General features: G+C 31.2%; 2 protein-coding genes across 3 annotated transcripts; one reads left to right on the top strand and one right to left on the bottom strand.

Annotated features, from left to right (window-relative positions):
- Window positions 1-2,983: 2,983 nt before the first annotated feature.
- LOC134252400 (uncharacterized) lies at window positions 2,984-23,559 on the top strand. Of its 2 annotated transcripts, none has more exons than XM_062734872.1 (8): window positions 2,984-3,528; window positions 17,717-17,809; window positions 17,949-18,130; window positions 18,291-18,341; window positions 18,735-18,854; window positions 22,218-22,302; window positions 22,389-22,501; window positions 22,676-23,559. In XM_062734872.1, the coding sequence occupies exons 1-8, from the start codon at window positions 3,480-3,482 to the stop codon at window positions 23,009-23,011; spliced, it is 1,029 nt and encodes a 342-aa protein (XP_062590856.1). In that variant the 5' UTR covers window positions 2,984-3,479; the 3' UTR covers window positions 23,012-23,559. The 2 variants fall into 2 exon arrangements, with proteins under 2 accessions (XP_062590856.1, XP_062590855.1); XM_062734871.1 differs by lacking the exon at window positions 2,984-3,528 and adding an exon at window positions 17,213-17,461.
- Window positions 5,922-12,881, bottom strand: LOC134252403 (uncharacterized). The gene is made up of 13 exons (XM_062734874.1): window positions 12,668-12,881; window positions 12,404-12,512; window positions 11,369-11,449; window positions 11,097-11,144; window positions 10,820-11,022; window positions 10,665-10,715; window positions 10,461-10,541; window positions 8,228-8,332; window positions 7,897-8,028; window positions 7,550-7,687; window positions 7,369-7,453; window positions 7,145-7,242; window positions 5,922-6,938 (listed from the first exon to the last, which is right to left on the bottom strand). The coding sequence occupies exons 3-13, from the start codon at window positions 11,430-11,432 to the stop codon at window positions 6,327-6,329; spliced, it is 1,617 nt and encodes a 538-aa protein (XP_062590858.1). The 5' UTR covers window positions 11,433-11,449; window positions 12,404-12,512; window positions 12,668-12,881; the 3' UTR covers window positions 5,922-6,326.
- Window positions 23,560-23,641: the final 82 nt, after the last annotated feature.

Raw genomic sequence — 23,641 nt, 5'->3', positions numbered from 1 at the left:
TTTCATCTGCTTTCTAGTTCTTCCCCACGAGGAGTAACCATCCCCTGTTGCCAGTTAGAGTAAGCTCTAAAAACAAATAGGTTTGAAGACAACAACACAATAAGCAGAAAGTGATTGGATATTAGAGTACATAAATAAAGGAAAGTTGACGATGAAAAAGCTTAAATAAGTCATCTTGATTGTCAAACAGTTTAGTGGTTAGTTGGCCGTTTTCGTCAACTTAACACTAAACTGAATGACAATCAAGATGATTTAAGCTTTTTTCATCGCCACTTCCTTATTTTTGTACACATATCCAACTACCATCTGCTTATTGTGTTTTTGTCAAACATCCAAATATGAAACAGATGTGTCAGACTCTGTAGTGTACACTGGGATATAACCAGTCAGCATATGAATGAAAAAAATCTTTGTTATTTAAATCAATATTGATATATCTTAATGTCGAATAACGGCCACACCAAGTCTTTCCTTCTCGTGAATTTTTTTTAATAAATTCTGCTTCATAGGAGTATAAAACAGGTCAGATAGAGAGTTCATTTGGTGTTAATTGGAAATTCAGTAATTTTTGTGAGAAAATATTTGGTTTCCGAAGAATACTTAATGTTATCAATTGGGAATACCAGCAGATAAAACTTTTAAATCTAATAAACTTACAAGGAAACGTATGTACAAATGTATGCTTTTAGCTCTACTGGTCAGAGATCAGAAGAGCTTATATGCGATAGTAATGCGTCCATCGTCCATCCATCCGTCTTTCTGTAATTTTTTTTTTCAAAATGCTATTCCTCCTACAGTTTTGGTCTGATTGCAATATAACTTGACACACAAGTATACTACACTAAAATATAATTCCATATATATCGGTTTTTGATTTCAATGAACGGTGTTGCCGTGGTTACTAAAATTATAAATTTCTGTAAAATACTTTTAAAATGCTACTCCTCCTAGAATTTTGGTCTGATTTCAATAAACTAGTAACTTGACACACAAGTAGAATACACTAAAATACATAATTCTATAAATCGGTTTTTGATTTCGATGAACGACGTTGTCTTGGTTATAAAAATAAAAATATCTGTGAAATACATGTACTTTCAAAATGTTTCAAATGAAATTTTAGTCTGATTATAATATAATTTGGCATGCAAGTAGACTACACTGAGATACATTATTATCAGTTTTGTGTTTTTGATTTTAATGAACGATACTGCCATGATAACTAAAATTAAAAATGCTGTAAAATTTTATTTAAAGGTACTCCTGCAGTTGTAGTCTTATTGCAATCTTGCCACAAAAAGAGACTTAATCAAGGGGCTCAATTGGTGTTAATTGGAAATTAAGCAATTTTTGTTAGAAAATATTTGGTTTCCGAGGAATACATAAATGTTGTCACGGAGGAACACAAGCAGATTAAACTTTTACATCTAATAAATTTACAAGTACACGTATGTTTTTTTTTTTTTTGATATTGTTAAATTGTTAAATTTCTCTCTTGAGAATTTTTCTAGATGGAGACTCCAACACTTTGCAGTGGAGAGCTACAAATTTTTACCTATACTGGGCATTCACGGTCATTGAGCAGTGCCAGCATCTACTGAGTCACGCGACCTCGGTTTATACGGTCTCATCCGAAGGACAGGTCTCCACGTCCAACAGAGGGATTCGAAGCCGAAACGTGAGAATTAACTCCTTATTCCGCTACTCTACAGCAGACGTGCTACTACTGAGCCACACACAAACAATTAGTTTTTAAACCTCTATAACATTTAACTGAAAAGTAATATTACAAGTTGAAATGTTAGTTTTCTTCATCATTTTAGCATTACATAGAATATCCAAATGACGCCTGAATGTACCTTTAATTTTTATTATACTTATTACCTTTTAGGCATGCATTTATGGTACAATTTGAAAACGAAAAAAGTGAAGATAAAGACAATGATTAGTCTCACAAATCCAGTAATCACAAAGAATCATGAAAAGGACAAAAACACGGACCCTTCGAAACAATAGAGGTTTATAGGAAGAGTAAGCATCCCCTGTTGACCAGTGACATTCACCACGAGTCCTATATTGTTCAGCTAGATGGAATATTCCGTAGTCTAATTTAGTATAACGCAAACGACATAACAAATAGTATGGAGCATACTCAGTACAATAGGTTTTATTTATTAAAACGTTGATGATTGAAAGTCTTGAAATCAAATTACAAATTATAAGTCATGTTGCATTCTTTAATTTTTAGGTCCTTACAAAGGATAGAGAGAGAGAAAAAAAGATTAATGGTTTTATACTGCTGCTGACAAAACAGGTAACAATGTTTACCATACAGAACTTTGATCAATAATTAACTAAGATATTTTGCAAGTAAAGACATTCTCAAATAGAAATTACCTCACACGATGCAACACACCTTATTTCATGAAGAAAAAATTCTATAACCTATTTCAAATCAATTTGAGTCTTATAACGTTGAAACATCAGTTACTACAGGAGGAACACATATTTCAAGGTTTTCTTCTCCTGCAAAGAAATGGGAAACTGTCACGATCATAAAGTCTTTTATGCGCGATAAGTGTTTAATGACTTACCTAGTCAATTAATAGGTGGGCTATAAAGAAGTTAATGAAAAAATCAATTTTTATCATTAAAAACTGTTGTTTAATCAAAATCGAGCAATTTACCACCCATGGACTACTTATGATGATTCATATACAGTACTAGCGCAATCCTTCGGGAGAAGAAATATAGTGGTCGGCTCAGTCACAGAGGACTTGTGTAATGTGTCAATCTGTTTTGGAGACCAAACATATCCCCCTGTCACAGTGATCTACATCAGCAGTCCATTCAGCGACCCTAATCGATAACTTGACAGAGTGCATTTCAATCATTGCTTTATTCCTGAAGCTCCCAACGCAATAAAATGATGCCATAATGAAGATATAAAAAAAAAGATTCTGCCAGTCTCCATTTCCTCTTTTAAATAGCTCACAGACAGCCACCGAGAAACAGCTTTACAAATTATTGTTTTGTCTTTTTCATTGAGAGGACAATCGATGAAGGTTCTTCAGTTAATTCATGTTGAAGAAAATGGTGAAATGACAGCTTAACGTGGGGGAAACCCTCTGTAAAATTCAAAATACTGTTGTTACAGAAATCTGAGATTGAAAAATGAATGATTTATAGCGACTATCTATTCAAATGGAAAACTATTTTTGAAGCCATATATCGACGTTCGATGTGAACCTGTGGTACACTTTTTAAACCTTTGTTTGGCTTCAGACTTTATAATGAACAGAAAGACCGTAATCAATATGATATATTTTAACAGAGAGGTAATTTATTAACAACACGGTTTACACTGCTTTTGATGAAATGTACACATCTCCTCTGAGTTTTTGCGTGAATAGGAATTCTCATCGTCCACTGCAGATGCTCTCTCTATCCCTGTGCACTCATGTCATCAAAAATGAAACATGAAATATTATTCAAATTGTGGATTAGTAATGATTCTATGGCAATTTGGTAAGTATAAAAGTTTTAAGGTAAAATATTTTACTGCACAGACATTATATTATTTGAATTATTTTTTTGTTTAGAATTAAAACTTTAACAAGTGTAAAGAATCTTCATAAAATTGTTAAACGTGATGTTTTCTTGACCTGTTTATTAAAATCTTATTAAAACGGAATTCATTTAAGACACATAGAAATATTATCAAATAGTTTATTTAGATAACATTATATCATGTTTGGTATTTTTACGTCACGTCTAATAAGAATACTAATTGTTAAAAAATTTAAATCTCTTGGAATTTACAATGGAATATATAAAAAATATCCGACATATTAAAGGGCCTCTGATTTTTACTGTATACGTTATAGTCTGCATGTGTGACCGGTTCGTTTTGGGATGCCAGTGTCTAAGCCTCAACTATTCTTATACCACTGAATTTGATAAGACTATCAAAGAATCTTTGTTACATACTGCCATCGTGCACCTTCAAAATGACCTTTTCATTGGAAATATAATAATTTTCTACACCAATACGTAGACTCTCCAAAATCTTTTCAATTTTATTGAGGTACCAATCTCTTATCCACAACTACTCCTTTACCACTGAATAAAACTTTAATTCACAGAAAGTTTGTTCCAATGTGCTTTTGTGCACCTCATTTGAACTTCTCAATAGCAAGAAATGGAATTTACCATTACATTGTATATTAATATGGGAATAGGAGGATTTTAGTGAGTTCAGCGCTCACAGTATCTCTTGTTTTCATTGTTACTGAAAACTCTCCAAAAATATTAGTTTTATTCTTGAGCATTGAAAAACATTCAATATACTAGAAATCTTATTCAAAATGCTTCACAAAATTATAGCATCAAATCTTAATTTTTTAAAATATAACATTAGGTAGTTTTTTAACTTTTAAAGTATTTTAAAAAGTAAAACCAAAAATCTACAAATTATAACGTCAAATCTTGAGGGATTTTATAAAAAAAAAATTTAGAAAGTTTTAAATAAATGAAAAGGGCTAAAACAATCAGCCCAAAACATATCTATCAAACCTTTTACAAAATACTACTATATACGAATTGTTTATTATAGTGTAATAAAGCCGAAAAGCTTGGACTTTGTTGGTATCAGTGGCCCTTATTTTACCTCCACCCTCAATGTGCACTTTTCTATGCTTGCAATATTTCTGTTGTTATTGCTATCACAAATAAGAGGTAGAATATATGAGATGACAGATTAGCCTACTATTAGATACGGTAATTTATTAAATGATTTCCTACAATACCTTTTAAAACATTCTCGAATAAATACAAAGAATTTTTCAGATACTGTCATTCTTCATTCATGATACTTTTCAGTTATATTTCCTGACGTCACAGTTAAGCATACTGACGGACCTAAAAACAAAGAGGCTGAAAAAGTACTTGATTTATATTGATTACCAGACAAATATATTTCGCTTAAACATCTAAAAGGATCATTATATTGTACACTATTAAAATTTAATTATCTTTTGTAATGTTTGCCGTTCATAAAAAAAGAAGCAGTGCAATGCAAACATTTATTAAAGAAATCGATTCGGACGTCAATGGCTGTGGTATTGATGTACCGTTAGTATCCAAGAAACATGATGGTGCAATATATGAAGAGAACCAACAGCATTAAAGCTTAAAAGTTCATTACACAAAACAAACAGGAGCAGAGCAAACATAGACATCCAAAACATCAGGGGTGGGATCAGGTATCATGGAGAAGTGAGCATCCCCTGCCGACAGGTCACATCCGCGGTGTGCTCCTTGTAAAGCAAGAATGGGAAATAACAGAAAAATCCTCAACAATTTAGTGTGTAATGAATGGCCTGACAATAAGTCTGAAAAATGTCATAAATCAACATGCGAGTCAGCGGTGATTTCAAATTCATTAAATCGTTTTAGGTTTAATATTTAATATCAAGCAAACTATGTTTATGTTTTGTTTTCTGATGTTATGAGTAAATTCGGAAAAAATAACAACAATATCGAAGTTTACATAGGTGTAGATGCAATTCCTGACAATGAACTTCATGATTCAACATCCGTTTCTCGAAATTGTATCAATATATTTTATTCAACTCATACGATTAAGGTAGAATTCCTACACATACTTTTAATGACATGAATGGAAAAATACATATTCTAATTAGTCCTTTAATTGTGTGCTGTGTTTACTTTAAAAAAAAATTCCAAATAGGTTAAGAAATTTGACCTTATTATATAACACAAGTATTTTGACATTATTAAATTACAAAAGGAAACATGAGAAAAAGATTTTAGAGAGAGAATCAAAGTAAAAAGAGAGCCGGGCTCATCAATTTAAAAGCAGATTATATTTTAAAACTATCAATATAAATGAGAAGAAAAATTACCTCTTTGATATAACCACATTCACTGTTTGTTATCTCCATATTTCATTGTTTTAGAGTGTGCATTGCTATTAACAAGGAAAAAAAAACTTCCATCAAAAAGATAATTATAAGAAAACCTCTTTCATTAACTTTTTGATGGATTTCTTCTACAAAATTTATCGAGTTAGAGAAGACGTACATATAATACATTATTTGATGGACGACATTTAGAAGTTACTTATAGCTTTTTTACTGGAATAAGTTAAAAAAAACTGTCACTGTATAAACATAAATATATAATGTGTACAATTAAGCTCTTTTTCACACAAAATCAAAACTATAGTCACACAGTTTATCACAGTCAACTTATGGCACTTATATCTAATATCTACCAAATAAAAATACAGGAAAAAAAAATCCCTATTCCAAGTAGCCATTTTGTACTGTAATCCAATATTTCGGATCCAGTTTTTGTTCTTTGATACTACGTGTCGATCGTTTGATTTTAGACTTCGATCCTTGCTTGAAGAAGTTGACGTCTGCCTCCATATCATATTCCCTCGTCCCATCAAACACCTCCAATTCTTTCTTCTTTCGTCTTCTTGACCTTTTCTTGAATTCATCGGTTCCTATCATCATGTCTACCTTACTGATAGGCGGAAGTTGATTATTCTTCCCATCCTGTGACGTCATAAACATGCCGTACGACTGTAAGAGTTCTTGTTTACTGCTGCTTAGTTCTTTATCGGCATTTAGGGCGTCCTGAGAACCCGAAGGAGTAGAGCAGACATCTCCGGGTTTCACTGTCTTTTTTCTCTGTCTTTTGCAATATACAACGAGTGCTATAATCAGAGCAACGATGACAATGAGAGAGATGATTGCGACGACGATGACTATTATCATCATATTATCATCTTCTTCCTTTGAGACCGATTGTCCTACTCTCGGTGGCTCTACCCCCGTCGTATTAGTTGATATCTTGACAAGCATCGTTGTTAATGCTGACCTTTGCAAGGCAGAATTTTCTGTTGCCTAAAATATGAAATAATTTTGTTCCATAATTTTTATAAACTTCCAAACTTTAGAATCTTGTTCGTTTTAAAATATTGTAAAAAAAAATTAAATTTTATTACTTGAATATTCTTCAAATATTTTAAGCACGTCTGAAAACAATAATCATTTAAACAAACACATTAAAAAAATTTTTATTCATTATTTCAAAGCGCAAATGAAAATACTTTGATCTGTAAAACGGATGTCCGTGTAACAGCCGAGACTGCAGTCAAGACACCAGTGTTTGCGTCTATTCTGAAGCCTCTGTGATACCCCTCGGAGTCTGAAAATTAATGTTAGCGTTTATAAAAACGTAGAGCACTTATATACCTTTAGATATATAAACATTTTAAAGTATGTTGTGATTATAGAACCAACTAAATATTTTTTTTAAAATGTGTAATATTACCTTGAAGAAGACTATATCTCACGGCATGCTGCCTATCCAGGTCAGCTGCCTGTACTGCTGCAGGTGTTACATTGGTCAGTGGTCCCTGGTTTCAAAATATAGTCTAATTTTTTTAATTAGTTTTAATTTTGTTGTTAAACAATAGGTGCTAATTTGTTAAATAACATAAAACGTTACTCACACTATGTCCGAAAGAGACAATGGCAGTATAACTTGGCGTACAGCTGATACCACAGCTCGGGAAGAAAGCAGGAGGCTGGTCATCTTCATTGATGATTGTAAAGTTAAAACGGGCACTGCCTGTCTTTCCACCATTGTCCTTAAACAAAAGAAAAATATCATCATAATACAAAATGCCATATAAACCTGTCATTATTCGAACTATTAAAATACACCAAATATTTATATTTAATGCAGTCAATTAATTCAGCGCATCAAATTACAGTATGTTAAAAGAAAACTGAAATGTAGGGAAAAAACATGTATTAGAAAATTATATTTTAGCCATTAATAAATGAAGAAAGTTACCGCAACAGTCACTTGGATAAGATATGACGGGACCTTCCCGGCACTAACAATTGCATCAAAGTCAATAGATTGTAGAAGGACAATATTTGGGCTACTGCCTGTTTTCATTCCGAAATACGGGGTTCCATCAAACTTTAAACAAACGTGAAGGAATATCAACACATATACAAAATTCATTTGTGTAAAGTAATATTTACTGAGGTAGATTCACAATTGCATCGTATCTAATGCATACAAATATGGTACGTTTGCCACAGAAAGAGCGCTCCAATGCTACCTTTAAAAAAGACTAGTTGTCCAAAGCAGCAGACTGTTTGAGAAATTGACATACCTCTGGAAGATCTCTAGAAACTGTATATCTTCGATCACTGGGTTCATCTACATCCCGGTCAGTGACGTCATTGATAGTATATACTGTTGTTCTTGGGAGGATGCTCTACAGTTTTAACATGTGTCAAATTAAGCAGAAAGACTTTTGTTTACTGGGGTTTTTTTGTAAAATGATTGGGAAAAAGTGTTACAGCATTTGTACTTTATTGAAATTCATGAAATTAAGTCCATGGCACCTGACCAACCTCTGATGTTTCTGAGATCCGTGTTTGCTCTGCTACTATTTAGTATTGTTTAATGGATTTTTTCAGTTTGAATGCTGTTTGTTATCTCCATATATTTAATTGAAACGCATTTCATTTAATGAGCCTGAGTGCAGAGTAAAGGACAACATTTGCATTTCTCCACCGGCTAGTGGTGGAATATCCATATGATTGACGAATTCTCGAGAGGGGCGTTAAACAACAAACATTTTATACTAGAATGTGCAGTTGAGTAAACTAATGGATGATAATTTGAATGGATGTTTGATAAAAATTGAATAATTGAATAAAAAAAACTTTTTGATCTAAGATGCAATTTTTTTCTCTCGAAAATACTTACGGAAAATACACGTTCTGAATATTATATTTTGTTCATTTTCATTCATTTCCATTATAAGACATTATTTGTCTTAGACAAAAAAAGTTACAACAGAAAAATGAATGTTTTTCTTTCATGAAAACATTAAAATACAATGTCTGATAAACAAAAAAGTCAAACTAGGCTTGTGATAGATTAATATAAAATGATTTTTTCCACAGTTTGACTGATCAGATTAATGGATTATTCAGTCATTTTAAGGATAAAATGAATTTAAGGACAATATGAATAAAGTGTTTCTGCTCTCTTCACATAATTGTATTATTTATAGATTTTATGAGATCGGTGGCTGATCGCTATTTTCACCTCTTACATCATAAAAACAAGATATTTTTGTGAAACATTAATGCCCCGTTTAACACTCATGGCAAGCGTTGAAATTTCTTTAATGTAAGTTAAACTCCAAGGTCAAGATCAAAAGGTCAAAATTGTTGATACCCAAAGGGTCTTTAACAAGAAATATACCTGTGAAATATGAAAACCCTAGTACTAGCAGTTAAAAAGTTATGGTCAAGGATAAAGTTGTTTAAATGGGTCAAACTCTAACGTCAAGAGGTAAAAACTGTTGCTATTCAAAGGTAGGTTTTGTCGCAAGGAAAACAACTGTGAAATATTATAGTACCCAATTACTAACGGTTAAAAAAAGTTATGGTCAAGGTTTAAGGGTTTTTTTAAGTGGGCCAAACTCTAAGGTCAATGTCAAAAGGCCAAATATATTACACCCAATGAAAAGTCTTGTCACAGTAAATAAGCGTGTGACGTTAAAACTATTCAAAAGTTTTGGCGATGATTAAAGTTTGGAATTTTTTGGTTAAAGAAGGTCAAACTCCAAGGTCAAGGTGGCGAAGTCAAATTTAGTGTTACGAAAGAAAGGTGACAAGGAATACACCTGTAAAATATGTCAGCCACAGTCCCAACCACTCAAAAGTTAAGGCAAGGCTTTAGTTTTTTTTTTTTTTTTGGATAAACAGACAAATATATATTAAACATACAGATAGACGGACGGACATGACAAAAACTATATACCTCCAAATCTTCGCTTACAGGAACATAAAAACTTTTTTTTTGGTTTAATCATCACTTTTTTATATATTGTACAAACTATTTCAATACATCTAGTATGGAGATCCCTCAGGCCATCTTTTAAAAAAAATGTTTGATTTTCCTCCCCCTAAAGACTGTTTAAAAATACCCCTTTTTCAAATCCAGGAAACCATTTTTTTCCCTGGATTTTCTTATCCTTTCAATAAGTATGTTGACATTTTCGAGGAAAAATACCCCACCTACCTAACAATCGAATTTTATTACACTGAGTTGGGAGAAGGTAAACAAATATTATTCTTAAGATAGAATAATGAATTTTATTTTTAAAACACCCTTTTTCTGACCCATGAGTATGTTTTGAATAAACTTGAATCTACGACGAACTTGCATAAAAATTGAACTGAATAAATTGAAATAGGGAAAAGCATATTATTTCTCTGATTTTCTGAAGAAAAATTACCAATAATTTAAGCAAGTAAAGGATAAGATAATATCTTTAAATATTCTCGTTTTTACAAATTGAAGTGTATAATAAAATGATTACTCACCTCTGAGACATTGATGTAGTAAACATTTGATCCAAACTCTGGTGGAAATTCATTTACTGACGCAATTACAACTGTCATATCCTGTGAGAACATTTTATATTTGTAAATCAATTTTTATATATCATATAAGATTTTTTGAAAACTGCAAATATTCTTAATAATAGTTGAATATGAAAACAATAAAATATATAACCATCAACATACTGTCATAATATTGGCACACGTTACTCGTAATTGGATGTTACCCACAATCATCTGTAAAAGGAAATATCATTTGTTTTCATAGGGAGGAATATTTACGATATAGGGTAAGACAAAAGACAGATTGTTATCTTGCTTTCTGTGTGCATGTAACTTACCTCAATCACGAGAAGGAGACTTTCTTTATCAATCGCCTTAACAACGTTAATCCATACTGAATCATTATTCCTGCCCGATGAAAAGTATTCCTTAATTTTTTGTTGGTTTTCAAAGCTTAGGCTTCCTATAGGACGACCTGACACTTCGGTAATGTCCCAAGTAAACGGTACAGCAGTTGTTATTGAATTATTTAATATGTTTCCTGTTGATAAAAAGTATTTCTTATTAATTTCAAGTCAATAGTTGGGAATAAACTAGCAGATAATGACAACATACCCGTTGCATCTTCTTTTATTTCAATAAAATTTGGGACGTCACAAACTCCTGAAACAAAACATTCAAGAAAATAGTAACAAATAATGAATATTAAGTAAGATTTTTTTTTTTTATCAAATTAGCTAAAATGTAAAAGTGTCACTTCTTGTGTATAATTTCCGTGGCACATTAACTAATAAAAAGCAATATTTTCTGTTTTATTTATCATATTTATCCACATGGAAAATCCACTAATCTGCTTTACTTGTGCATGTAGTTATGAACAATTTTACCTTCTGTGTGTGTTATAGATAGCACCCAAACTGCCAATATGACGTAAAAATAACCAAACGCCATGATATTTGGAGTTCCTTCTAGAAAATAAAAAACATAACTTCAAAACCTTGATATGAAATTTATTGACAAACAAGTTGATGAAACAAGAATATCATCAGTGTTGTTTAAAGTCACTGTTTTGTCATTTCATAGATCGACACAATGACCTTGTCAGCAAATACAAATTATCTTTAATTAAGTCAAATGTTTTCACACTTATTTTCCGTTATTTCCCAATTATGCAAAGAGCACAAGCTAAGGTGGGTGTGCTGATTACTCCTCCGTGGCACTTAGTCCCACCTCTGATATTTTAGAGGCCCGTTATTGTATTGCTACAAAATTAGTATTGTTTAATTGACTCTTGAGCTTGAAAATTGTTCGTTATCTCTATATATTTCAATTATACAAGAAAAGAGATATGTTAATTACATGTAATTTTATTTAGCAATATTTAGAAAATGATTTTATACAAATATAATCACAAAAGCAAGAGAAACCTTATTATTGAGTAACTCAAATGTAGATGAATTTCATTTATGAGAACAGGATTCTTATTGCGCAAGGATTCCTGTTTTTACCCATTGCCATTATGGCCAGAAAGATGAACAGAATTGCTCTTTCATATTTTAGCATTAATCATAAGTAATAGTCATCACACTTAAACAAAGATAAAGGATATAGTAAATATGTGTGTGCATGCTCTTGCAAATTTTATTTCTTTGCTAGAATATCAGGTGTGAAAATAAAAGTGAAGAGAAATGGGGATAAAAAGCTCATCTTTATTTATAAATGTTGCTTTAAATGGCCGTACGTAGGATGTCTGAAATAAAGAGGGAATGACATATAAATCATACCCTATGAAGAGGCATAATGAACTAGATCAGACATGTTTCTAGCAGTGGGTGTGGGGTTATATAAGATTTTTTTTTAATTACATTAGATATCTTCAAGGTTATAAATTGTCAAATGTTTTTTTAAAAAAGTAAACTTACCATTTATTTCCAATATGCATACTTCTGTAATCCATTGATCTACTGATATTCAAGATGGCTGAATGATTTATGGCTTTCCAAGTGGCATTCTGTCCTTTTTTTTGAAGCACTGGTAAATAATCTCAGAGGTAATAAAAGATGTAATTTTTATAAAATATAAAAAATTTCACAACAAATTGTTGTCCTTAGTAACAGGTGTCCGTTTAGGTTTGGATTTTATCCATGTTAGTCGTTATAATGCGAATATTGGATAGTGTTCTTTACCTGGTAGCCTGATAAGCCGCCACTTCGGGTAGGAGCAGCTGATAAGGAAAGGGTTACCTACGTGTAGGCAGATAAGGCCCTCTCAAAACCCATAATGACTCCCATTTGATTTCAATAGAAATGTAAGGTATACATTATCTCAAATACAAGAAAGTGTTTGTATACAATAGTAGAATTTATTCAAATAGAACGTTATTGATTAACTTTCCGATTTTGATATGCCCACCTTAGTTTTATTGCAATTTAGATTTACTTTATTATTTGTTAAATAATGATGCAATGCTACTTTGAATAAAATTACAAAAAAAAATGATGTCTAATTTTATGGTTTAAAAAACATTTAATTTTTTTAATCTTTAATTAGTGTATCATCCTGTGAAATGTGTATTTAATTTCAAATGCCACTTCTTTTTTAAAATTCTAATCGATCACAAAAAAATGACAACGTAGTCAATTTACGATAAACTTTTTTTTCATGGAATCCTTTGATCAATAGCGATCTCATTATTTTTTAATTAATTTTGAAAAGGAAAGATAACATTATCGACAAAAGTTTTGGCAGTAAAAAAATTAGAAGTAAGATTTAGAAACCTAAAACTTGATTGATTCAATCATGGTAATAAATTGAACATGGGATATAAAACTCGGGGTCCGATAGCATTTTATGTTGACATTGTTGATCAAATAACAACAAAACTCGACTGAGAGACCATATCAGTTAATACAAGTAAGGTTATGGAATGCTTAAGAACTGGCAATAAATGAGCTATAAACGCTGCACGAAAATGGATTTTTGCTGTAATTTGTAAAACACAGAAGGTGCATATCTGTGTAAACACAGACATGTCAAGTTGTCTTTTTCTATTTAAAATTTTTATTGATACACCTGTCTTTGGTATTTATGTCTTAACGTTAATGTTGTAGGTCTTATCAATGTTTATTGCAATTAAAATCAGTGCCTGGTACCTGGTACCTGTATCATATAATTTTTTTTATTTAGTATGGTATACACGTACTTTTACATTGCATTTGGCATATTTTTCAAGATGGTTTATTTTAAAGTACGACATGAAAAAATGTGAAAATTTAAGAGGTACTTGTCCTTATATCCCTAGCTACAAAAATCATATCTTAATTCAGTTATAAACCTAAGGTGTAATTACTGCATATTTGAAACTATTCCATTTAGTTTTCAATTAAATGACGATCTAAAATGCAAAGTAAATCCAGTTTTAATATGTTAAATTGAATTGGTTATTTTTATGCGTTTTTTACATTTAATCTAATGATTAGCATGGTACATGTAATTTGTTGTTTTAACATTATTATTATTATTGACAACATCCAATATTACAACATTGCAAAGTATATTTTAATATGTTGCAATTGGTAATCATTTTTATGGTCTGTACATGACTGTTTACATTTAATCATAATGAATACCACGGTATACAGTTTTGGGTTGTTTTATTATTATTATTATTGACAAAACGCATGCAGTTCATAGTAGAATATACAGTCAGAAATGATGTAATATACTCATTTAATAAGTACATACAATGGCTTAATATAATTGAATTCTGCATAAAGAATTTATATATGAAGTGATGTTTCAATAGTTTAATTATGAATTGTGTATGTAATCTGTTTACAGTATGTTGTATTGATTTCACATTTGTACGTCACGCATTTCAGCATGTTTTCTCTCTATGTTTATTCATTGCTCCTATCAACTTTGCTTTCAGATTTCATTTTGAAGGTATAAATTACCTTGTTTAGGGCGTCATCACACATAGTTTTAAACTGACTTCATCGTAAAACTACAAAAAATGTGATAAGCATCAATTATAATCTTTGATACATCTATGAAGCTGAAACTACTTTCTTGTTCAATCCGTGATTTCATGTCCAAAATCAACTCTTTCCCATCACTTTCTCCGAGTTTTATATAAATATAATACTTGAATTTTATATATGTTTTAAACACTAGCAGCTATATATATTGCTTTTTTAAATGCTCAACAAATAATGATAGTGCATATTTATTGCACTTAAGTTGGAAAGTTTACATTACATGGAAAAGTATATTAACCTATCATATTTATATAGTTTAAACTTTAAAAGTATAATTATTCTTCAACAACCCTTTAAAAGAAAGAACAAATAAAATCAATATAGTTTCTTATATGTTTAATGAATATACGGTTATAACGAATTACCAAATTAACTGTGTAAAACCGATGGGCAAATTGTATATGCTTCAAAATTAACTTGTAGATGGGCATATTGTTCACACAGTTCTCAATTCCTCAAGCTCGCTGGACCACTTAACGTTTGTGTGCTTAATGGCTGAGATTAAACAAAGAAATTGATTCTTTTTTAATAATAAATATCTTACGTCCTTCAGCCTCGGTCCCACCGAGTGCTGGACGAGCGATAGATTCATTGATTATTTTTACCATTTCCTGTGTCATCATCATGGAGTGGGTTTCATAACCAAAGACTTCACTCAAACTTTACAGGAATATAGATTGGATGATATCAAATGTGGTTTCTGTTTATCTTAATGCCAAGTAAGACATAAGAAACTTCTAAATTATTTTTCTTTAAAGTTAGAGGCTTAATACTGATTAAGTTCAGTGTCAATAAGAACATTGTAAATTGGTTCTGGTGTTAACAGCTATGTGCAATGATTTAAAGTTTTAACAACAACTAAATAACAAAATAAATTTGATATAAATTCATTGGGCTTAGAGAGATTGCTTTATCATTACCTGAAAAAAGACATTAAAAAGTTGTAAATTTCAAGTAGAGTTATTGTTTTACAGTTCCGGCTGAATCCCACAACCATTTAGAGTATTGTATTTACATTGTGATTTATTGATGACTCTATGGATTATCTATGTACGGGTTTGGATTCAGTACAGGACTGATCTCCTTTCCTTTAATAATTTGTTTGGTGCATTTCCATGAAATTCTAAATAATCCTTGTGAACTTGACATCAAACAAGTACACTACTAAGTTTGACATATCTATTTCATAATTGACTGTTATACCTTATAAACACCGACTTAAGACGATAATAAATAACAACTAAATTGCATGGCAAACGAGAAAACTTCAGCTTTAAATTGTCAACTTTCCCTATTTATGTTATAATATTCTGCTGTCACACGAGTATGGTGTTCATATCCCTCACTTTGTCTATACATAAAAGCTTACTCTGTGTACAATCAAGGTTTTAGATTACGACAAACAACCTCGTTGAAAGTCAGCATTTTGTAAATTCTATGTTTGTTATAATTATTTTCTTATCGTCAACATCCCTTACTTATGCAGCAGTATACTTTCATCACCTGCATACGGAGTTTATATATCTTGATTCGATACGCAAGAGCGTGTTCTACGTATGAACAATTTTTTAAAACGATGTAAATTACTGACAAAAAGTTGATGAAACAAGAATATCAACAGTCTCGTTTAAAGTCATCATTTCGAAAGTTCTATGGTCGATACAATGACCTAGTCAGCAAATACAATTTATCATCGAGTCAAATGCAAGAACACTTTTCATTCTCATTGTTAGTCCATTATTTATACACTGAATTTACGACGGATTTTCACGTTATTTCCCAATCATGACAACGAGCACACGGCAGGTGTGACCAATTGGCAGGGGATGTTCACTCCTCCATATCACCTGATCCCAACTCCGAAGTTTTGGAGGTGAGGTCCGTGTTTGCTCTGCTCCTATTTTGTATGTTTTATGGACTTTTTTTACTATATTTGACTAGTTTGCTACATTTACCGAAATTTACAGTAATCATCGAGTATCATCAAGACCAATGGAATGTTGAAATACATAGAGTTAGATTTCAGAGAAATGTTTTGTATGACTTTCTTATGAAATATGTCTTGTAGTCATTTAAAAACATCTATCTCGATATTCTTGTCATCACTTATATGTGAACCTGCTCTAAGGAATAACGAGGACCCAAGGGCAAGAAAAAGATATTCAAGAAAAATGAAATTCTCTTCGTAACATAAAAATTTGAAACAGCTGCATGTACATGCACATTCTTTATACATAATACTTTAAACATTTAATTTAGCATGTTATCCTAGGATATGTAAATATTATGGAATTCCTGTAAGTAATAGTGAATTTATTGATTTTAAAGTGTTAGAATATGTTTTGGGATGAGGAAATGCAGTTATGACACATCATGACATGCCTTAGTCATTAAGTATAATCAGAAATCAGGACTGAAATAATTTAATTTTAACAATGGCATCAAAAGTTATTACAAGATAATTTCAATTTATTATAGCCACATATTATTTAAAAATGTAATTCCATTTTAAGTAGGTGCTAAATTAAAGTTATATCTCATTATAAACTTGTTATCAGCACTTTTATAATATAATAATTTTAATTATATCAACAATTAACGAAATGTTATAATTTATTCCAATGAAGAGATGTAGAATTAAGTAACTTTGTTTTCAAATGCTGTTCTTTTTTCCTTGTATATGATAAAAACTATTTGAATGGGCATAAACTCTAGCGCCCGTACAGTATCAGCGAATTTTATCATAAATACGATAAGACATTCAGAAAGAACAGTATTATCTCCAGCTTTAGTATGTTTCAATACTTTAAACAAGATTTCAGTGGTCATGTATTGGTAGAAATGTTTAGAAAGAAAGGTTTTGCATCAAAGAACGTGTGAATACTAGTATGTGGAAGCAAGTCGCATTTGGATTTTGTTTCATCATCTATCAATGGCTGGGTACATGTTCTTATGTTTTGTTTATTCTGATTAACTCACAAAATGAAATTAGTTTTGTGTTTGAAATATATTTATTTCAAATGCAAATATTCTTAATTCAAGCACCGTGATCTTAAATGACAAAAAACAAAGAGTCCATTATTTTATTATCGATTTAATTAATAGATCTATCGTTGATGCAAAAGCTTTATCTTAGAGTGTAAATTTTATAGTGAATCTATAACAAATGTTAATTGTGTTTGTTTATTTATATAGTACTCACGCAATCCACAGCTGAACCTTGGGACTGCAGTTCATTCTTCAGCCATCTTCCACAGAATATCACCATTACAGAATCTGAGAAACCAAGTAAAATTTAATATAAAACTGATAAACTATTGAATATTTATATCTACTTATCATATACTAAGGAACTACTGATTACCAATTACTATTTCATTTGTTTTGTTTTTTGTCTTTTTGTTTATTTATTTGTTTTGTTTTGTAGATACATATCTGGTGAATTTGACATTAACAGCTGCCTTCAACCACAGTATATATTTTAATATTATCTACCCCCCAGAATTGAAAGTCTTCCTTGCAGATTACATAAAAGCTCAACATGACCAAAACATGTGGTCTTTGATTCTACAAAAATCCATTGATGTTGAATACATTTACCTTGAGAACGTATGTTATTCTTGCTGAAAATCAATTTGAAGGTCAAGTTTAACATGGCATATATTTAAACATCTATAAGTTTAGGCTAAATATTCGTTCTTCGATCTTTATTTTACAAAAAAAAATGACAAGTTTCGCCAGACTTATACATTTTGATTTTTATTTTCAGGATAAATTTGCATTAACTTACTTCCAAATAAAATTTTGCTGTGAAAATCTTGTAAGTATTTTTAAAAGAAGTCAACACTGCATGCAGCAAGCTTTTGTGATTTTTCTCTTTGCTATAACAAGATACTTTGTAATTTTACCTAATAATACAAATATAAAGTTTACAGATATTCCTAAATAAAAAAGACCTACAAAACGGATACCTTTTAAATATGATTTCTTTATGAAATTATTGGTTTAATTTCATTAGTAAGAATGTTTTGACGTCCTTTCTATAACATTTTTGAGGAATTGTACATTTTTCTTGATAAAGTGAAAACAAGTAAATAATTGCAATGAAAGAAAACTGATATTGGACATGAGATGGGAAGGTAAACACAATATCTATAAATTTCATTGTCTTCTAATTATTCATCCTTAATACCTCTTTAACCTTGCCTTGCAGACGCAAGTAATGACCATTACGGTTACTGATGAAGATGATAATGGTCCTGTCTTCTCTAATACAGAATCTACAAACTGTACCTTGTCTGGATACACAGCCAGCTCTGTAAGAGAATATACGGTAAGAAGTTAATGTAATTTGAAACACTGACCATTCAACTGTGTACTTTTAAGATATACTGCCACCAGCATTTGCAAGTTTTCTTAAACATACAACTAGGCATGTCAGATATGTTCTACACGGTAAAGCAGTCAACAAATTAATGTTTTGGGGTTGGTTTTTCCAACACTGAACTCAACCAATTCGAGTCCTCAAAGTAGTATCTGTACTTCGCTAGCTTCCTTAAACAAAAATCATCATACATACATGTACGTACATGTCGTAAGAAATCAGCATTTATAGTTCTACTCAGTGATTTGTTAGCAAGGAATATCTTAGAACTCTCAAACAAAAATGTCAGAATACGCAGATATATTTCGTATTCACTGATACATATAAACTGTTTGCATACATTTCATATTTCTTTTGATATACCCCAGTAAACTTGAAACTAAAGATGCCACAGAGTTTGACACATATGTTTTCATATTCGGATATTTTAATTGAAATAGACGTCAATGGTAGCCTAACAACTAAAACTTTGTGATAAACATGATGACTTCAACTTTTCTTTAGTCTCCTTTCCTTATATATATATGTAGCATTATATATACCCTTTTCATCTGTACGTGGAGATTATGTCTCCAATTAATTCGATACCCTAGAACAAACTTTACGTACCTACCTACAATTTCTAAAATGAGGCAAACTGTTTAAAAATAAGTTAATGAAACAAGGATATCAAACGTTTCGTATAAAGTCAACGTTTTGCAAGATTTATGGACGATACAATGACCTTGTCAGCAAATTCTGACAGTAAGTCGAATGCCGACTGATGTTTTTCATACAAACTTTTAAAGGTACTTGGACACAGATTTGAAGCTAATATTTTCTCTATAATATTACAAAATAACAATATATATAATATAACAAAAATAAATTAAAAATCTTATTTCATTTAAAAGTTATTAAAACTTCAAATTTTTTTGCGGGTTTGATTGACACATCCTTGCACTTTCACAGATTTTAACTTTATTCTTAATCCTTAGGAAAAGTGGCAATCTTGTTGTGTATTAATGAGAAATATTCAAACTTTAATCCAGAAAAATAATTTTATTCAGAGTAGAAATGTTAGAAAGCAAAACTCCTTCACAATTATCGTCAGTCCGAGTTAAGTGTTGTGTTCAGAGTTTAGCAAATCGATCACACTCGTGTTATGTACACAGTTTTTGTAAACAGGGCACAAGCTCTGTTATTGTTGATGTTTACGATTCACCGGGTGCGTTCAATCGTCAAAGAGTGCTCTCTACAACTGCACGGACTGACAATGTATTGTGTGTTTGTTTTGCTTTCGAACATGTCTACTTTAAATTTTCTAGATTATAGTATTAATATTTTTCATTTATACACAATAAGGTTGCCACTTTTCCTAAGGATTAAGAATAAAGTTAAAATTTATGAAAGTGCAAGGATGTGTCAATCAAACCCGCAAAAAAATTTGAAGTTTTAATAACTTTTAAATGAAATAAGATTTTTAATTTATTTTTGTGTGAAATGCCATTAAAATATATAAGTCGTAATATTAAAGAGAAAATATGAGCTTCAAATCTGTGTCCCAGTACCTTTAAGCCATGAATTTCACACAATGAATTTTCCGTTTGCCTGATCATGAAAAGGAGCACACGACGGATGTGGCCGGTTGACAGGTGTTGTTTTCTCCTCCATTCCCCCTGATCCCTCCGCTGATGTTTCTGGAGGTCCTTGTTTGTTCTGTTCTAATTTTTACTCACAGTCAATAGGAACGCAACACCCTAATTTTAGGGTGAAAATTATATACGGGTTATAACTATGTACCAAAAATGCTAGGACATCTTTTACTTTGCCAAATCAGTTATTTAACGGTTGAATGAATTTCTTTCCATTACCAGAAGTTGCTTTTTAGCCCTCTTAACAGAATTCAAAATTTTGCATTTTTAATAAAATTTTAACAATATTTTGGGTTTTCAAGGTTTTGAAGCTGTTAATCATAAGTATTGTACTAAAATCAAATCTCGGGGAAAAAATCCTTCTTTCTTTACCGGATGTGATGCCTATATTTCCTCAATATGACTAATAGCAAGAAGGGGGGATGTTTTAAGAGTTATGTGTTACCTTCTAAAGTTTAATGATAACATTAAAAATGAATATATTTAGGTAAAAAGTAAATCTACAAAAAATTAATGCTTCATTTAAACATTAAATGTTATTTTTAGACCTTAGAAAGAAACAAATACCCGGTAACTCTTAAAAAATCCCCCCTTCCGACCATTTAATTAAAACGTGCTAGTCCGCCATATACAACAAATGCAGCCCGATTTCTACTATGAATTAGGTTTATCAATGTATTAATCTGAGCGAAATTAATATTCTTGGGCATTTTTAAATGCATGTTTTTCAGATACTGCGGTCGAATTTTCTCTAATTTGGCGTAGTGTAGCAACTCTTGGACTTCCGGTCAAGAAACTGCCATTTATGCTATTGAAATACATGAGCCTGATGAGTCGTTATATAGTGTACATTTGCATATGGAGCTCTTTTTTTTCTTTATTTTGAGAATTTCCAGCATTAGCAATGAAAGTCAGTCATTTTGAGGAAATACAGGCATCACATCCGGTAAAGAAAGAAGGATTTTCCCCCGGGATTTTAGTACAATACTTATGATTAACAGCTTCAAAACCTTGAAAACCCAAAATATTGTTAAAATTTTATTAAAAATGCAAAATTTTGAATTCTGTTAAGAGGGCTAAAAAGCAACTTCCGGTAATGGAAAGAAATTCATTCAACCGTTAAATAACTGATCTGGAAAAGTAAAAGATGTCCTAGCTTTTTTGGTGCATAGTTATAACCCGTATATAATTTTCACCCTAAAATTAGGGTGTTGCGTTTCTATTGACTGTGAGTATACATGTATATAGCAAGAAATTAAAGCCAATATCTCCAATACTGGACTCTTCCAATTTACACTACGTTCACTGCTAGCTCCCTCAAAAAATAGAAAAACTAGGCAGCAAAACAAATGTATTTATGGCTGTTCTCCAAGACTAAAACTTACTAGCTTTTTCAAACTGTCACGTGTAGTGTACATTCTCAGTTACTTCAGATATGTTCCTCAACCGTGAACATATCCAGTACACACTAGCCCCCCACCATGTTCATAGAATACACAGTCGGAATTTAGTATTGATAGGTTGTTTTTAAAACTCAGAACTAACCACTTAACAAAATTTTGGCTACAGATACACTGTGAGCTTTTACAGGAAGTAGAGGAAAGAATTTATTTTCTCTTTTTATTTTACTATTAAATATAGAATATTGTTAAAAATTGCTCCTTCATATATTCTCTAGGGGAAGTTAGAAACAAGTCCTGGTGGAATAGGGGCAGCTGACGGAGATATAACCGGAAATAACGTCACATACTCTTTTCTTTATGGTAAGTTTGTAAATATTTTACCTCTTGAAATAAAGTAAAAGAAAAACAATAATTCAACTTTGTTACATGAAAACGATCGTTTACAGGTGAGCCATTTGGTTTTGAAGAATACTTCACCATAAACTCACAATATGGTCATGTCAACAAAACAAGGGAAGTAACCGAGGACGACCCACATAGCTTCATGATGATTATTCAGGTAAAAAAGGGGTTATCCAGGTACCCTCGTCACATATATTTGATTATTTCTTTTTTTTTTAATTTTGAAATTGATGCTTTCAAGAAAAATGTCTGATCTTGTTTTTTTTTTTTTTTTTTTTTTTTTTACAAATGCATATGAAACGAAAATTGAAAAAAAAATCCCTTATTTCAGGCCACAGAGGTGTCAAACCTCAGTCGGACTAAGATCGCTGTGTTAGAAGTTGGCGTTGTGCAAAGTACCCCCGCCTACTCTTCAGAAGTGAAGGCTAATCAGGGAGTCCTGATATTCCTACAAATTCTCAGTGCTGTGTTGATTCTTGCTTTCACTGCGGGATTTATTTTTATTGTGCATCATCGAATCAAAAAACGCAGTGTAAGTCCGAAATTACCCGGTAGTGCTAGCACAAGTAAGTTTGACAGCATGGAAGCAGTGACAGAGGACTCGTTCATTCTAGAGAATACCATTGTTTTGACAGAAACAAATCAAATGAATGGTGGATCAAAATAGCGCTCGAAAAAACTCTTCCACAGAGATCCAATTCATTCATTTGTTTTGAAGCCTAAAATGGGTTAATTTTCCTAAGGATTTCTACTGTTCACTTCTTGTACATTTTGTGTAATTCCCATATCTGTTTCTTTTCAATGATGATTTGTTAGAAGTTAGTCAAGATCTTCAATATCTAGCGCTTTTTAATCATAATGACTATTTGGCTAAAAAAGTTTTAACAATAATTGTGAAATTTTCTTAAATATGTGCATCTGCCTTGTAACATTTATTAATTACTGTCCAGTTGTTTGTGTTAGGTTTAAATATGAAAAGTTATTCGAATCATTATCCCTGGATCGAGGTTTTTATAGCGTCAATTCATTTGGTCTTGAAGCTTCGATCGACATGCTAAAGTATAATCAAATATGTACATTTGTAATGAAAAGTTGGTTGTTATTAAATTATTTTTTTTAATTGAATTCATTTTAATATTTTTATAAGGAGACTAACTATGAAAAACTATTATGCATGTATACCTAAAGATAGGTGATTTTTTTAAATAACTTTAAAAAAAATCAAATGTTGTAAGATTTTATTTTCATATAATTATTAACGTTTATTCTTTTTTTATGGTTATGTTTGTTACATTGT

This window comes from Saccostrea cucullata, unplaced genomic scaffold (assembly GCF_032062105.1).
Source record: "Saccostrea cucullata isolate Sc308-1 unplaced genomic scaffold, CSIRO_AGI_Scuc_v1 ctg45, whole genome shotgun sequence".
NCBI classification, from domain to species: domain Eukaryota; kingdom Metazoa; phylum Mollusca; class Bivalvia; order Ostreida; family Ostreidae; genus Saccostrea; species Saccostrea cuccullata.
Note: the sequence above shows the minus strand (reverse complement) of the source record. Positions and strands in the feature narration are given on the sequence as shown.

Excerpts from the sequence above, each read along its gene's own strand:
- LOC134252403 (XM_062734874.1), bottom strand. The coding sequence starts at position 11,432 with ATGGCGTTTGGTTATTTTTACGTCATATTGGCAGTTTGGGTGCTATCT. Across the intron at positions 11,023-11,096 it reads AATAAAAGAAGATGCAACGG|GAAACATATTAAATAATTCA; the intron begins GTATGTTGTCAT and ends TTTTATCAACAG. Across the intron at positions 7,454-7,549 it reads TTGTCTCTTTCGGACATAGT|GGACCACTGACCAATGTAAC; the intron begins GTGAGTAACGTT and ends TTTTGAAACCAG.
- LOC134252400 (XM_062734871.1), top strand. The coding sequence starts at position 17,410 with ATGTGGAAGCAAGTCGCATTTGGATTTTGTTTCATCATCTATCAATGG. Across the intron at positions 17,462-17,716 it reads CATCATCTATCAATGGCTGG|TACTCACGCAATCCACAGCT; the intron begins GTACATGTTCTT and ends TTATTTATATAG. Across the intron at positions 18,855-22,217 it reads GCTCTGTAAGAGAATATACG|GGGAAGTTAGAAACAAGTCC; the intron begins GTAAGAAGTTAA and ends TATATTCTCTAG.